Source organism: Aureococcus anophagefferens, assembly GCF_000186865.1.
Source record: "Aureococcus anophagefferens unplaced genomic scaffold AURANscaffold_39, whole genome shotgun sequence".
In the NCBI taxonomy this organism is placed as follows: Eukaryota; class Pelagophyceae; order Pelagomonadales; family Pelagomonadaceae; genus Aureococcus; species Aureococcus anophagefferens.
Window position 1 is genome coordinate 355088 of NW_008705596.1, and position 15417 is coordinate 370504.

General features: G+C 73.0%; 5 protein-coding genes across 5 annotated transcripts; 3 read left to right on the forward strand and 2 right to left on the reverse strand.

The window, feature by feature from the left end:
- Positions 1-4111: 4111 nt before the first annotated feature.
- AURANDRAFT_15423 (hypothetical protein) lies at positions 4112-4432 on the reverse strand (the record flags this gene model as incomplete). The annotated part of the gene is made up of 1 exon (XM_009042899.1): positions 4112-4432. A coding segment is annotated over one exon (321 nt), but the record flags the coding sequence as incomplete, so codon positions are not given.
- A 1302-nt stretch (positions 4433-5734) lies between these two features.
- On the forward strand, positions 5735-7812 carry NRT1 (hypothetical protein; the record flags this gene model as incomplete). Its single annotated transcript, XM_009042895.1, has 3 exons — positions 5735-5769; positions 5923-6163; positions 6365-7812. The coding sequence occupies 2 exons, from the start codon at positions 5957-5959 to the stop codon at positions 7571-7573; spliced, it is 1416 nt and encodes a 471-aa protein (XP_009041143.1).
- A 1492-nt stretch (positions 7813-9304) lies between these two features.
- Positions 9305-10716, reverse strand: AURANDRAFT_60333 (hypothetical protein; the record flags this gene model as incomplete). The annotated part of the gene is made up of 5 exons (XM_009042898.1): positions 9305-9578; positions 9763-9860; positions 9928-10377; positions 10438-10475; positions 10681-10716. 5 exons carry the CDS (start codon positions 10702-10704, stop codon positions 9349-9351), a joined length of 840 nt encoding a protein of 279 aa, XP_009041146.1.
- Positions 10717-10858: 142 nt separating this feature from the next.
- On the forward strand, positions 10859-13157 carry AURANDRAFT_67457 (hypothetical protein; the record flags this gene model as incomplete). Its single annotated transcript, XM_009042896.1, has 4 exons — positions 10859-11205; positions 11460-11643; positions 11821-12018; positions 12066-13157. The coding sequence occupies 4 exons, from the start codon at positions 10859-10861 to the stop codon at positions 13155-13157; spliced, it is 1821 nt and encodes a 606-aa protein (XP_009041144.1).
- Positions 13158-14079: 922 nt separating this feature from the next.
- On the forward strand, positions 14080-15386 carry AURANDRAFT_67458 (hypothetical protein; the record flags this gene model as incomplete). The annotated part of the gene is made up of 2 exons (XM_009042897.1): positions 14080-14496; positions 14976-15386. 2 exons carry the CDS (start codon positions 14080-14082, stop codon positions 15384-15386), a joined length of 828 nt encoding a protein of 275 aa, XP_009041145.1.
- Positions 15387-15417: the final 31 nt, after the last annotated feature.

The following is a 15417-nucleotide window of genomic DNA, read 5'->3' on the forward strand; positions in this document are numbered from 1 at the left end:
GCCATCCTCGGCATGCTCTGGGACTGGCTCGAGGGCCTGGGCACGGGCCTCGACCGCGGCGACGCGGCGACCTGGGTCGACGGCCGCTGGCCCCTCGCCGCGGGCGCGTCGGGCGCGATTCCCGCGCGGGAACGTCGACGTCGCGCCGCGCATCGCGCGTCCCGCCCCCAGGCATCCTCCCGCACCACGGCGCGGGCCACTGCGCCGGCATGTGGGCCGCGCGGCGCCTCCCGGCCGTCCGCGCGGCCTTTGGCGCGATCTGGCGCACGGACGACCTCCTCGCGTCGCGCGGCGCGGCGCCGGGACCGGCGGCGCCCCCCGCCGGGACCGCCGCGGCGCGCAGGTTCGACGGCCCCGTGCTCTTCCGGCCGGGCGCGCCGACGTGCGCGCACTGGTGGCACGTGGACCAGCACCCGGCGCGGCGGCCCGGCCGCGAGTGCGTCCAGGGCTGCGCGGAGACCCACCGCTGGTTCAGGGGGTCCCGACGAAACTTCAAACCTCTCGAGCTCGGTCGAATCGACGTCGTTGCGGCTGGTTTTGGGACGAATCGATTGCCATCGTCGAGTTCCCGAAGCACAGAGTTTGGACCACACCGTCGCGTACGTCGAAGTCGGGTTGCATATTTGGTTTCCGCACAGGTCCAGGGCGCGCTCAACCTGCTCGCCGCGGACCACGCGGGATCGGACGGCGGCGGCACGGCGCTCGTCCCGGGCTCGCACGCGGCCTTCTCCGTCGCCGCGTTCGCGCGGATCCACGGCCACCGCCTCGGCGCGCTCGGCGACTACGTGCCCGTGACCCGCTGTGTGCAAATCAACCAGCGGAATGGACCGGTCCAGCAAAACTTCAAACCTCTCTATCTCGGTCACATCGAAGTCGATTCGGCTGATTTTTGGACGGATCGTTTTCTCTCGTCGAGTTCTTGACAGACAGCGAAAATGTTTCAAAATCGTTCGAATACGCGAACTTTTAAGTTTTGTTTCCTGCCCAGGTGCCCTGGGACTCGGACCTCGTCGCGGGCAGCGCGCCGCTCTCGCCCGTGCTCGCGCGCGGCGACCTCCTCCTCTGGGACTCGCGCACCGTGCACTGCTCGTCGCCCGCGGCGCCGCCGCGGGGCGACCCGGGCGCGCGGCTCGCGCGCGCGGCGTGCCTCGTGTGCTTCACGCCCCGGTCGCTGGCCTCGCCGGACGTCATCGCGCGGCGCAAGGCCGGCGCCGGCGTCCCGCATCCGCGACGATGTTCCGAGAGATGTCGACCGGGCACGCGACGAACCATCGGATTCACCAGGCCGCCGCGGCGCGCGGCGACACGACGACGCACTACCCGCACGACTGCGTCCTCACGGCGAACCACGGCGACTTCGCGGCGACGCCGGCGGCGGTCAAGCGCCGCTACGCGACGCCGCCGCCGCCGGCGCTGACGCCGCTGGACCGGCGCTACGTCGGCTACGACGACGACGCCGTAAAAGCAATGTGACGTCAAGTTACCGCCGAGAGGGGTGACGCAATGTGGATCGCGTGCGATCCGCATCGCGCGATGGCGCGTGACTCCTAGCGGCCGTCGACATGGGCGTCGACGCCGGCGCGCCGGCGGCGTACCTGTTGGGCAGCGGCGGCGCGGCGGTGCTCAACTTTCCGCTCTGGAAGGCCTCGGCCATGGCCCAGAGCGGCTTCGGCCCCCGCGGCGGCTCCTACGCGTCGGCCTACGCCGCGGCGCTGCGGCCGCCGTACCGGGGCGTCGCCAGCGTCGTGCTGGGCATGACCTGGGCGCGCTTCGCCATCTTCTACGGCAGCGACGTCGGCCGCGCGGAGCTCGAGAAGACGGAGGCGTTCCGCGGGACGACGGCGGCGGTCGCGCTGCCGCCGCTCGCGACGGCGACGTTCGTCCAGTGCGTGAACCAGCCCATCATCCGCGGCAGCGTCTCCCTGCAGGACCCGAACGCCGCGGAGCGCACGCTCGCCGGCGCGCTGCGGCGCGTCGCCGCGGAGCGCGGCGTCCGCGGGCTCTGGCGCGGCCTCGGCGCGGGACAAGGGCGATGAGTGTTCCGCGCGCGATCGTTCCAGTGCAAAGCATCCACGCGTCGAGGGCGCTCCGAGAGATCATCGCCCGTCCAAAAATCAGCCGAAACGAGTGGAACATGACCGAGAGAGGAGCCTCCAACGTCGGGAACGTCGCGCGCTCTTCCCGCCAGGCACGGCCTCAGCGCGGGCGTGCTCAAGACCGTGCCCAAGTACAGCGTCGCCGTGCTCGTCAAGGACGCCGCGGAGCGGCGGCTGCCGCCGGCGCCGCCCGGCGACGAGGCGCGCGCGCTCGCGCGCGCCGCGGTCAAGGCCTGCGCCGCGGCCGTCGCCGGCGCGGTGCTCACGAACCCGCTGGACGTGCTCCGCAACGAGATGTTCAAGACGGACCTGCCCCTCGGCGCCGCGCTCGCGTCGCTCCGGGCCCAGGAGCCCCGGGGCGCCTGGCTCGCGCGCGGCGCGGGCCGGAACCTCGTCGGCGTCGCCGTGCCCGTGGCCGCGACGATCTTCCTCACGGACCAGCTCAAGCGCCTCGGGCTCTAGCGCCGCCGGCGGCGTAAGGCGCGCCCGTGGCGCACGACGGATCGCCGTCGTCCCGCCTCCGGCGGCGTAAGGCGCGCCCGTGGCGCACGACGGATCGCCGCCGTCCCGCCTCCGGCGGCGTAAGGCGCGCGCGGGTCCCCCGTCGCGCGCGCGGCCCCGTCGAGGCCGCCTGCGTCGGACCCTAGGGGCTACTAAAGCAGGAGAAGGCGGCGGCCTTCCGCGGCGGCGGCGCGCGCGGCGGCGGCGGCAGGGACCGGAGGAGGCCCAGCTCGCGCTCCGCGTCGCTGCAGCGCGCGAGGCTCCGGCTCCAGCCGCTCTCCGCGAGGAACGCCTGGCGCCGCGCCTCGCCGAGGGACGCCCGGAGCGCCGCGAGCTCCGCGGCGTGCGCCTGGGCAGGAAAAGAGAGCGAAATTCCCAAAGGCTCCTATCTCGGTTGTTTCCACTCGTTTGGGCTGATTTTTGGACGAGCGATCATCTCTCGGAACGGTCTCGAAGCGTGGATGCTTTTCCCGGAACGCGCGCGCGCGGAACGCTCACGTTGAAGCGACGTTGAATCACGCCGGCGTGCGCGGCCCGCTCGCCGTCGAGCGCGCGCTCGCTCGCCGCGAGCGCCGCGACCGCGCGGGCCTCGGCCGTCGCCGCCGCGGCGCGCGCGGCGGCCTCGGCGCCGTGGCGCCGCCGCAGCGCCTCGAGCTCGCGCGCGCGCTCCGCGTCGCGCGCGGCGGCGGCGGCGTCGCCGCCGTCGTCGTCGTCGTCGCGGCGCGCGTCGGCGGAGCCGTCCGTCCCGGGCGTCGACAGCTCGGACGCGAGCGACGCGCGGGGCCCCTTGTCCGGCGTCTCCGGCGCCGGGCGCCCGGGCCGGAGCCCGAGGAAGTCCGCGACGCGGCGCCGCGATGGCCCGTCGAGCGCGTCGCGCGCCGCGGCGACCGCGGCGGTCCACGCGCGGAGGCCGTCGAGGCGCGCCGCGAGGGCCCGGCCGCCGGGGCTCGCGAGGGTCCGGTGGGGGAAGGCCGCGGCGACGGCGCCGCCCGCGTCCAGGGACTTCTTGAGGGCCCGGAACTCGCGAAAGCGCCGCACGCAGCAGCCCGCGACGGCGCCGCCGACGGTCGTCGTCACGTAGTAGCCGACGACGTTGTCGCTCGTGAGCGCGCCGCCGAGCTCGAGGGCGACGGAGAAGTCGCGCGGGAGGGGGTCCTCTCCCTCGTCGTCGTCCATGCCTTCGGGGCTGCCCCTTTGACCTCTCGTTGCAGTGCACGCACGACGCGGCGCCGGCGCCGCGCGCGTCCCGCCAGGTGCCGGGCCCCGCCCCGCCTCCGCCCCGCCCATCTTATACTAAGCGCATGAGCCTTACTAGTGGGCGGGGCGCGGCGGGCGGGGAGCGGCGAACCCGCGTCGAGGACCGCGTGAGGCGCGTCCACGCCGACGGCATACCGCTCGGGCTCGGGCGACGACGCGGCGTAAAGATAAATTAGACTATACCTCGCGCGTCGAAGGCCGCGAGGGCCTTGATAGCATCCTCGTCGCCCTTGGCAGCGGCGCGCGCGAACCAGTAGATATCTGGCTTTGCCGAGGTCGACTTCCGTGCCTGATCCGGCCCTGTAACAAAACCCAAGGTTGAGCTCTCCACGTGTATGGCCTTGATCCGCCGCGAGCGCGCAGTACCGGAACGCTTCTTCAAATCTGTTCTCAGAATAAAGTAAAAACGCTAAACTGCTCTGCGCGACCGCGTGGCCTCGATCTGCAGCCGCACGATACAGCCGCTCCGCCTTCTTCTTGTCCAGCTTAACGCCCACCCCCTTCTGGTACATTTCCCCAAGATATGCCATTGCTTCCACGTCCCCGAGCTCTACGGCGCTCTTCCAAATCTTCGCGGCTTTCTTATCGGATTTCACGAGGCCGTACCAACCTTCGCAGTACGCATCTCCCAAAAACGTAATCGCTTCCGGCACCTCGTTCTCCACATGGCGACGAAGACGCGCGAGGCTTTCCGCATTCGTTGCTTGCGGTAAACGGCAGAGGGGACAAGCGTCTGAGCCGATCTTGTCCTGGCACGATCGGCAGACCCTCCGGCAGCAGCAGGTCTGAAACACGCCTGGAGTATTCACGTCCCACTCCTCGAGGCAGATCGGGCACCGCGACCCGAGCCGTGCCGACAGCGGCTCCCGCTCCGGGTTCGCCTCGCGCCGCGCCCGCGCCGCTTCGTGCTCCGCCGCGATGCGCGCGCGGATTACGTCGGCGTCCGACCGCGGCGCGGGCCCGTAGAATACGTCGCGCGGCGGCGACGGCGGGGGCGTCGGCGCTTCCGCCCGAGCCGCCTCCGCGGACTGGATCTTCTTGCAGACCTTCCGGTGGCCCCGGTCGCGCCAATCGATGCGTTGACAGGCCGTCGAACAGTAGGCCGTCGTGCCGCACCCTTTGCACGCCTTGGCGCCTTTTGCGCCGCAGATCGTGCAGATGGAGGGCGAGCTTGGTCCGGGCCTTACGCTTCTCGTAGGCTTGCTTCTTGGCTTGTAGTTCCGGGTCCATCGTCCTTGCGTCGCTGAGTTCGTCACGCTCGTCTCGCCTTGTCAGTGGTGCGAGGCCTTGCGAGCGTCTCGCCACCAAGTGAACTCACGACGGTCACAAAGGGCAACCCGCTTTTGGAAGCGAGGCAAAATCCCTGGCGAGGCGTCTGGCGACGTCCTGATCGCCGTCGGTCGGGTGGGTCGCCGAATGCGCTAGAGAGAGAAATCCGACCTCCCGCGACCTACCCCCGGACGGAACGCGAGCGTTTTGCTCGGCGACGGGAATCTCGCGAAGCGGTCGTCCGCGCGTACCGCGCGCGCTTCTCCACCTCGCCCGGGCGAGCGCGCGCTCGTGCACGGCGCCCCTAAACGTCCTCTCGCGACGCGTCGGTCCTCGGACCCTCTCCGGTCGGACCGACCTTTCCGCGCGCGCGGCCGCGCCTCGCGAGTTCGGGTTGCTCGGCGCGCGCGTCCGGCAGGGACCGCGTCCACGCCCGCCAGCACGCCTCTTCGTTGCTAGCGAACGCCCCCGGAGGAAAAAGGAGTGCTTCGGACGAACGGAAACTAGAAGAGCCTTATGAGGTAGAAACTGTTTGAAATACCCCCGGCGGTCTCTCTCTCTCTCCGAGAGTTGCCGCCCGAAAAAAAAGGGCAACACGCGATTGCCCAAGCACACGCCCTCTCGACGCTCTTTGACGCGCTCTTCCGCAATCCATCGGCGTCCGTTTGCGCTCTCGAGCTCCCCCTATGGTTCAATCCTCGCGCCGAACCACCCAGTAAAAAAGATCCGAGAGCGTCGCTCGAAATCGCGAAAAAAAAATTTCCCGCGTCTCGATTCAATCCATCGCCCCGACGCGCAGGCACCACACGCACACGCACCACCACCCACTCATCATGTCTTCCCTCGAGTCCGGCAAGGGCGGCGACGTCGTCCAGCACCCCAAGGCCCAGTACAAGTTCACGGAGACGTCGCCCGGCACGTGGAAGATCGGCTCGATGCCCGTCGACCCGCACCAGGGGTGGAAGGCCAAGGAGATCCAGCTCTTCAGCTTCCAGCGGCCCCACATGCGCGGCTTCCACTTCGCCTGGTCCTCCTTCTTCGCGCGTCGCGCCGCGTCCCCCCGCGACTTTGACGCCTCGGCCGACGACCCCGCGGAACGCTCGACCGCGATGCTCCGACCCCGCGACGCCCCGTCCTCGACGCCGTCGCACCCCGCGACGCCCCGCCCCGCCGCCCCCGGCCGCCGCGCGGCCCCGCCTCCCGCGCCCCCCCCGCGACCGCGTCCCCGCCCCCGCGCGCAGTTGGCCTTCGTCTGCTGGTTCGCGTTCGCGCCGCTCATGGTCCTCGTGCGCGCGGACCTGGGCATGACCATCAAGGGCGTCTTCACCGTCAACATCTGCTCCGTCGCGTCGACGGTGCTCACGCGCTTCGCCGTGGGCCCGCTCTGCGACAAGGTCGGCCCGAAGCTCTGCCAGTCCGTGCTCCTCGCGTGGATCTCCGTCATGACGCTCGTGGGCATGTCCGTCAACTCGCAGTGGTCGTTGGGCATCGTGCGCTTCCTCATCGGCATGGGCGGCGGCACCTTCGTCGTGACGCAGTTCTGGACGACGCAGCTCTTCTGCCACGAGATCGTCGGCGTCGCGAACGCGACGTCCGCGGGCTGGGGCAACCTCGGCGGCGGCGTCACGCAGCTCCTCATGGTCTCCATCTACGGCTTCTTCTTCAACACGGTAGGCCTCGGCTCCGAGACCTCGTGGCGCGTGTCGTTCGTCGTGCCCGCGTTCATCACGGGCACGCTCGCGGTCAGCATGTGGCTCCTCGGCGACGACAGCCCCCAGGGCGACCTCAACTACCTCTACGCCGAGGGCGTGCTCGAGCGCAAGACGGCCAAGGACTCGGCCAAGGTCGGCTTCTCCAACATCAACTCGTGGATCCTCGGGATCCAGTACGCGTGCTGCTTCGGCGTCGAGCTCCACATCAACAACACGGCCGCGCTCTACTTCGCGACCGTCGACTCCTTCGGCATCGGCGTCATCGACGCGGGCGCCATCGCGTCCATCTTCGGCTGGATGAACCTCTTCGCGCGGTCCGTCGGCGGCATCATGTCCGACTACGGCTGGAAGCACGCGGGCATGCGCGGCCGCATCCTCGCGCAGTCCGTCGCGCTCACCTGCGAGGGCGTCATGCTCATCGTCTTCTCCCAGCAGACGGAGATCGCCCAGGCCATCCCCTGCCTCGTCGCCTTCTCCTTCTTCGTCCAGGCCACCGAGGGCACGTCCTTCGGCATCGTGCCCTACGTCGAGCCCTCCGCCATCGGCGGCGTCTGCGCCGTCGTCGGCGCCTGGGGCAACATCGGCGCCGTCATCTGGGGCCTCATGTTCCGCTACAACTACGTCGGCCGCATGGACGAGGGCTACCTCGCCATGGGCTTCATCATCATCGCGTCCGCGGCCGTCTCGCTCGGCATCCGCATCAAGGGCCACTCGCACCTCCTCGGCACGCTCGAGTGAGCGCGCGCCGCGCCGCGCGCGCCCCCGCCCGCGGACCGCGGAGCCGGCGCCCCGCCGCGCGGGCCCCGCGCGCGCCCCCCGACCCCCCCCCCCGAGCCCCGCCGCGCCGCTCCCGCGCCCGCCGCCGGGCCCGCCCTCGTGCCACAGCGCACGGGGGGACTCGCGCCCCGGCCGCGGCGCCGCCGCCCCGCGGGCGCTCGAGACCCCCCTGCCCTGTCTGTCCATAATCATGCGTGTCTACCCGGCCGCGCGCCGGCTGACCTGAGTAGACCACGCCCCTCCCCTGCTCGTGTGCCCCGCCGGGGGGAAGCTATGACCTCAGGCGGGGGTAACTTAAAGGGAGCGGCATGGTCTACTCATGCCAGGCGCGCCGGCCGCGCCGAGCCTGGGTCCGCCCGTCGACGGCCAAACGCGACGGCCGCGCCCGCGGCGTCCCCCCGCCGTCGACGACGCCACCGGTGGGCCCACCGCGCGTCGGACGCGTCCCGAGGTGGACCGCCGACCGCGCTGGCGTAGTTGCACGGCAAGATCATTGCAAGATCTCAGGGAGAGCATCGGAGCTTCGGCTGATGCGATGGTGGATGCGCCCGCTAGCTAGCGCGAGCGCTTCTTGAACGCTGGCGGCCCTGGCGGCTGACGACGCGGGCCCGCTGGCGGCCCTGGCGGACGCCGACGCGGGCCCCGCGCGGGTCGTCGTCGTCATGCGCCACGGCCTGCGGCTCGACCGGGACCCGCGCGCGTCCTGGAGCGACCGGGAGGCCCGGCCCTACGACACGCCCCTGGCCGACGGCGCCCTGCCCGCGGCGGCGGCGGACGCGCTGCGGCCCCTGGGCCTCGCGACGATCGCGTCGTCGCCCTTCCGGCGCTGCCTGCAGACGGCCGGCGCCGTCGCGCGGGGCCTCGGCGTCGCCGGCGTCCGCGTGTCCTCCGACCTCGGCGAGCTCATGGTCGCGGTGCGGCGCGACGCGCCGGCCTGCGGCCGCCTCGAGCCCCTCGACGACGCCGCCGTCGCGGCGGCCCTCGGCGACGGCGTGGCCCTGGCGGCCCGCGGCGGCGACGGACCTCCGTGGGACGAGGCGCCCGACGACGGCGCGCGGCGCTTCGTGAAGCGCCCGGGCCCGAACCTCCCGTACTTCGACGCGCGCCGCCGCGACGCGACGCGCTCCCGCGCGCCGTGGAGCGAGCGCTCGCCGGGACCGCGCGACGCGTCCGAACGCCGGCCGAGGCGGCGCCGACCTTCGGAAGGCTCGCCGGGACCGCGCCGCGCGCAGGTCGCGGCGGTCCGAGCGCTCGCGGCGGCCCACGGCCGGCTCCTCGTCGTCACGCACGGCGACCTCGTCGGCGCCGCGGCGCAGGCCTTCGCGGGGCGCGTCGCCGCCCGCGCGGAGCTCGGCCGGGGAGGACGGGGCCGCGCTCCGAAACGGCTCGGTCGCGTCGACGCCGATTCGGCCCGCGTGTGGACGACTCCGTCGCCCTCGTCGCGCTCTCGACGCGCTCGAAAGCGTCGAAGACGCGCGCGGCGAAGCTTCGACGTCCGCGCAGGTCGCCTACGACGTACCCGAGTGCGGCTTCCTCGCGTTCGACGCGTCCGCCGGGCTCGACGGCGCCGCGGCGATCCTCGCGGCGGACCGCGTCCTGCTCCTCGACGGCGCCGCGAGCGACGGGAGCGACGGGAGCGACGGGGGCGCCGGGAGCGACGGGGGCGACGCCGGCTAGGTCGTCTGTCTTTTTACTCCTAGGCGCGCCGCGCCGCGCGCGTGCGTCGGCGAGGCGCCCTAGAGGGAGTCCATGCCGAGGGCCGCGCGGAAGCGCTCGAAGAAGATGAGCTGGAGCGTCGTCGTCGGCGCGAAGCGGGCCCAGATGGGGAAGAAGCCGCGGTAGAGGCCGCCCGGCCCGTCCTTCTTGACGACCTTGACGAAGCAGTCGACGAAGCCCGTGAACTCGATCTTGTCCGGGGGCTGGTTCATGAGCTTCGTGCGGACCATGTCGAAGGGCGCGACGGTGCCTGCGCGGACCTCGACCGTCGAGCCGCCGAACTCGAGCGCTCTCTCGGAGCTCGGTCGACGCGGCGTCGATGCGGCTCATGGTGGGACGCAACGATGGCTCTCGTCGAGCGCTCGACGCGCGGCGGACGAGCTCGCGTCGAGACGGGGCGCGGCGAAGGGTTCGGGTCCCGCGCGGGGCGGCGCAGGTCATGAAGAAGCCCGCGCCGAAGGCGGAGACGGCCTGGACGAGGATGTCCTTGGGCCCGCCGAACGTGCCGGCCTTGACGACGGCCTGCTTGCACCTGCGGCGCGCGCGGCCGTCGCGCGCCGCGCGCCGCGCGCGGCCCCGCCGCGGGCGCGGCCGCGCGCTCGTCGTAGCAGGCCATCTTCGTGCCGTTGAGGACCATGGCGCGGGAGATGTTGGCGTCGATGCCCCGGTAGAAGCCCGCGACGCCCTGGCTCTCCATGAGGCTCTTGGCCTCGGCGCCGAAGGACGTGCCCTCGGTCGACGCCATCATGCGCGTCTTCAGCACGTCGAAGGGGTTGCCGACGAGGGAGCCGATGGCGCCGGCGAGGCAGCCCGCGGCGAACTTCTTGAGGAAGTGGGCGTCCTTGTCCTTGGCGCCGACGACGCCCTTGATGGGCTCGTAGAGGCCGAGGCGGAGCGACGTGTACGACGCCTCGCGCAGCCACGCCGCGTTGATGCCCTTGTAGAAGGCGAGGGGCCCCTCGTTCTTCATGGCCGACCCGATGACGCCGCCGATGGCCCCGCCGCTCACCTGCAGCCGCGTCTTGACGACGTCGATGGGGTGGATGAACCTGCGAGCGGCGCGCGGCGTGACGGCGCGCGGCGGGGACGTTCGAGGCGCGGAGCCGCGCGTGACCGTCGCGACGGCGGAGGCGCCGGCGGCGCCGACCTGCGGGCTGGCGTGGACGGCGGCGGCGGCGGCGGCGGTGCGGGCGGACCGGCGGGGGTCGGGGCGCGCCGAGGGCCCGCCGGGCAACAGGAGTTGCAGCGCCGCCGGGGGCCGAGGGACGCGCCGCCCGGCGCGCGGGAGCGGCGAAACGGGGTCGGGCGACTGCGAGGAAGGCGGCGCGCAGCGGTGGACGCCGGACGCATGCCTGGAGGTACAGAGGAGGCGCCATCGCGTGTAAATGCTGTGTGGCTGCGTGTTGTGGCCACGTCGAATGACGGAGGGCTCGCTGAAACGCGGAAAGGCAGCACATACTTCATTGGCTGCATCGATGTCGATGGGTGGGTTGGCGGAAGCGTCGTGACGCCGTCGTCCGCAGCCCGACGATGGGCCAGGCGCTGTCGCAGACCCCGACCGCAAAGGCGCGGCGGCGCCTCGCCGACGGCGACGCCGTCGAGTACCTCGTCGTCGGCGCCGGCCCCGCGGGGCTGCAGGCGGCCTACTTCCTGAAGAAGTTCGGCCTGGACCACGCGGTCGTCGACGCCGCGGACGGGCCCGGATCCTTCTTCCGCAAGTACCCCGTGGGCCGCCAACTGATTTCCATCAACAAGCGCCACCTGCCGGACCTCGCGCCGCTCGACGAGGCGGAGCGGGCGGACTTCGCGCTCCGCCACGACTGGAACAGCCTGCTCTCCGACGAGCGGGCGCCGCTCATGCGCGACTTCTCCGAGGCGTACTACCCGGCCGCGGACGACCTCGTGCGCTACCTCGAGGCCTTCGAGGCGCGGCACGCGCCAGGGCAGGAAAAGAGAGCGAAATTCACAACTTCAAAGGCTCCTATCTCGGCCGTTTTCCACTCGTTTCGGCTGATTTTTGGACGAGCGATCATCTCTTGGAACAGTCTCGAAGCGTGGATGTTTTTTCCGGAACGCGCGCGCGCGGAACACTCAAGTTGAAGCGAACTTGAATCACTCTTGTGCTGCCCAGGCACGCGCTCGACGTCGTGTACGGCGCGAAGGCGCTGTCCGTCGACCGGCGGGCCGGCGGCGGCTTCGACGTCCGCATCGGGGCGCGCGGCGCGGAGGTCACGATACGCGCGCAGATCGTCCTCGTCGCGGCGGGCCTCGCGAAACAGGCGCCGCCGGATTTGCCGTGGGCCGCGGCGAAGCACGTCGACGACTGGGCGGGAAACAAAAAATCTTCGATGGAATCGACGCAAGCTCTTCGGCCGCGCTTCGAGCACTCGACGCGAGCCATCGATTCGTCCAAAAAGCGGCCAAACCGACTTCGATTCGACCGAGCGAGAGCACGCCAAAGGTCGGTCGGGACGTCGCAGCTCACCGCGCAGGTCGACTACGGCGATTTCGGGAGCGACCCCGGCGCCTACGCGGGGCTCAACGTCGGCGTCCTCGGCGGCGGCAACAGCGCCTTCGAGGTCGCGGGCCTGCTCCGGGATTACGCGGCGCAGACCTACGTCATCCCCAGGACCGACCCGGAATTCGCGCACGAGAGCCACTACCCGGGCGCCGCGCGGCCCGGCGTCGTCGTCGATCGCGCGCGCGCGCGGCGCCGCCGCGGACCGCGGCGCCGCAGGTGCGGTCGCGGCACCTCGGCTTCCTCGACCAGTTCTACCTCAAGTCCATGGACGCGCTCCTCCCGCCGAAATACGCCAACGGCGTGCTCCCGTCCGAGAAGGCGCACCACGACCACGAGCTCGCGCCGCGGCCGCAACGCGCGCCGCCGGGCGGCTGCAGCTTCTACGGCCTCAAGTCCGCGGGGCGCGCGGCGGGGCCCTTCTTCGACGTCGTCGTCAACTGCACGGGCTTCAAGTCGGACCTCGGCTTCCTCGCGGGCGTCCTGCCGGAGGTCCCGGACAAGTACCCGCCGACGACGCCCTTCTACGAGTCGCGCGACGCCGCGGGCCTCTACTTCCTCGGCGCGCTCATGCACGGCCGCGACGCGCGGCGGTCGTCGGGCGGCTTCGTCCACGGCTTCCGCTACCTCGTAAGGTCCGCGCTCACGAAGCTCCGCTGCGACCGCCACGGCGCGCGCTGGCCGCGGACCGACATCGCCGTCGGCGACTTCGGCGCGGCCGCGCTCCGGCGCGCGTCGTCGGCGTCGGCGCCCTTCCAGTGCTTCGGCGTGCTCTGCGACCTCTACGCGTTCTCGGGGGACGCCGTCGCCCGCTTCGACGACGTGCCCGTGGCCGCGGCGCCGGAGGACGTCGACGCGGCGCTCGCGCCGGACTTTTACGTCCGCGCGACCTTCGAGTACGGCCGCCACTGGCGCGGGCCCAACGCCGTGCGCCACGGGAGCGCGCTCACGCCCGTCGCCGTGCGGCGGCCCCTCGCCTTCGCGGACCGGGCCGCGCTCCTCGCGTGGCTCGACGACGAGGCGATCAGCCGCGTCTACCGCGTCGGCGCCGACGGCGCGGACGTGCTCGTCAACGAGCTCGTCCACCCGGTCTTCCGCTTCTACGACGGCGCGGGCGCGCTCCGGGACGTGCTCCACGTCGACGAGGAGCTCGCCGTCTTCTTCCTCTACCGGAAGCACCGCGCCTCCGCGCTCTTCCTCGACGCCGTCGTCGACGACCTCCGCCGCGGCCGCGACGACCGCGCGCTCGGCCACGTCCTCCTCGAGCCGGGCGACGGCGGGCTCCGCGTGCGCGTCGACGCGTACGAGTAACCTTACTCCGCGGCGCCCCCGAGGCGCGCGACGGTCCGGCGGAGCGCGGCGTCCGCGGACTCGTCGTCGTCGGGGTCCTGCCGCGCCGCGTGCGCGACGCGGAGGCGCGCGCCGTCGGCGACGACGTCGCCGCGGCAGACGCCGGCGAGGAGCCGGCGCAGGGATTTTGGCACGGGGAGCGACAGCGCGGCGGCGCGCGCCGCGGCGACGGACGCCGGCGCGTCGCCGGGGAACGCGCCGGCCATCGCGCGGAGGAACGGCGCCGGGTCGCCGCCCTCGAACGCGAGGACGACCATGCCGTCGACGATCTCGCAGCGCGCGAGGGGCTCCAGGAGCCGCGACACTTCGCGCAGCGTACCGTCCGACACCGCGAAGGCGGGCCCGGCGACGGCGACGGGCCCGGCGCCGGAGACGCGGACCGCGTGGCAGTGGACGTCGTCGCGCGCGTCGCGCGCGCGCCGCGCGGCGGCCCGCGCGCGGCGCTCGAGGTCGCGGCGCTCGACGCGGACCGCGGCGCGGAGACGCGCCTCGGACGCGGCCGCCGCGCGCGCCGCCGCCGCCGACCGGCCGCACGCCGCCGCCTGGCCGCGCGTCGCGACGACGGCGTCGCAGGACGCCCGGTGCGCCCGCGCGCCGAGCTTCCGGCAGGAGGCGTCGCAGAAGGCCGCGGCGCCGCAGCGCTCGCAGGCGAGCGGCGCCTCCTCGTCGCCGCAATACGCGCAGGGGGACGCCGCGTGCACGGTGGTCGCGCCCGACGACATCGACGGAGCTTGCACGGCGCCAGTCGAGGAGGCCATCGTCACGAGCGTTCCTGCAAATTCAAGGTGAAGGTCAACGGCCATTCAAGAACCGAGTCTCGGAGTGATGCGGGGCAGCCCGCGCCGCCTGCGCCCAGCCCGGCCATATCGCGCCTGACGCGCGGATGCGCCGGCGCGCCGCCCGCGCCGTCCTGGTCGCCGGCGCCGCCGCGACGACGGGCCCGCCGCCCGGCGGCGTCGCCGTCTGCGTCGTGGGCTTCGCGCGGACGTTCGCGCACCGGCACGTCCACGACGGGCTCGCGGCGGCGTTCGCGGCGGGCCTCGGCGGCGACTACGACGTCTTCGGCGTCGTCGACGACGGGCCCGGCGACACGGTCAAGGGCGCGCGGACGTCGCCGCCGGACCCGCCGGGCCTCGCGGCGGCGGCGGCGGCGCTCCGGCCCGCGGCCTGGGCCGCCGGCCCGCGGCCCATGGAGAACTGCAGCGGCCTGCTCCCCGCGCTGGACCAGTGGTTCAAGCTCGCGGCCTGCGTCGACCTCGTCGCGGCGGCGGAGGCGACGCGCGGCCGACAGTACGACCGCGTGCTCCGGGCGCGAGCGCCGCGCGGGAAAGCGACGACGGCCCGCGCGACTTCGACATGCGAACACACCTTTGTGAGAACATGACCTCGCCGAGAGCGCGCGACGCGTCCGCGCGTCGGCCGAGAGCGCACGGCGACGCGACCGAGCGAGACCGGTCGGACGCGTTCACCGGGCGCAGGTGCGGCCCGACGCGCGCCTCGGCGCGTCGGGCCTGCGCCACGGCGACCACCGCGTCTACGTCGACGGGCGCTTCCGCGACGCCGTCGTCGACCTGCCGCGGTCCGCGGCCGCGCGCCTCGCGCCGTGCCTCGCGCCGCCCCGGGCGGGATTCGAGCTCGCTTCGACGTTCCGCGCGCGATCGTCCCGGAGCGAGGATCCGCGCGTCGAGAGAGCGATGATCGCTCGTGCCAACATGAGCCGAAACGAGCGGAAAGCGGCCGAGAGACGTTGGGACGTTCGCGCCCCGTTTCCCCGCGCAGGCGCCGCTCCGGGGGCCGGCCTGCCCCGCGCGCGTCCTCGCGCTCCGCAACCTCACGGCGGCGGCGCTGGCGGCGCGCCACGCCCTCGCGGACCGGGGCAAGCCCGCGAGCGACGCGTTCCGGACCTGGGAGTTCCGCGACGGCGGCGGCTTCCTCGAGGGCCTCGCGGCGTCGTGCCTCGGCGCGCCCGTCGCCGTCGACGCGGCCGTCGACGTCGACATCCTGCGGCTGCCCCTCGCCGCCAAGCTCCGGGGCCTCAAGTCCGCCTGGCTCAAGGCGCGGCGCCGCGGCGACGGCGACCCCGCGGCCGTCGCCGCGTTCGAGCGCATCGCCGCGCTCGTGCCGCCGGGCGAGCTCTGCCCGTCGCTGGGCTTCTGCGGGTGCTCGCCCACGGGCGCGGACTGCGTCTAGGGCCGGTCCTTAGGGGCCGCTTGCCGGCGTC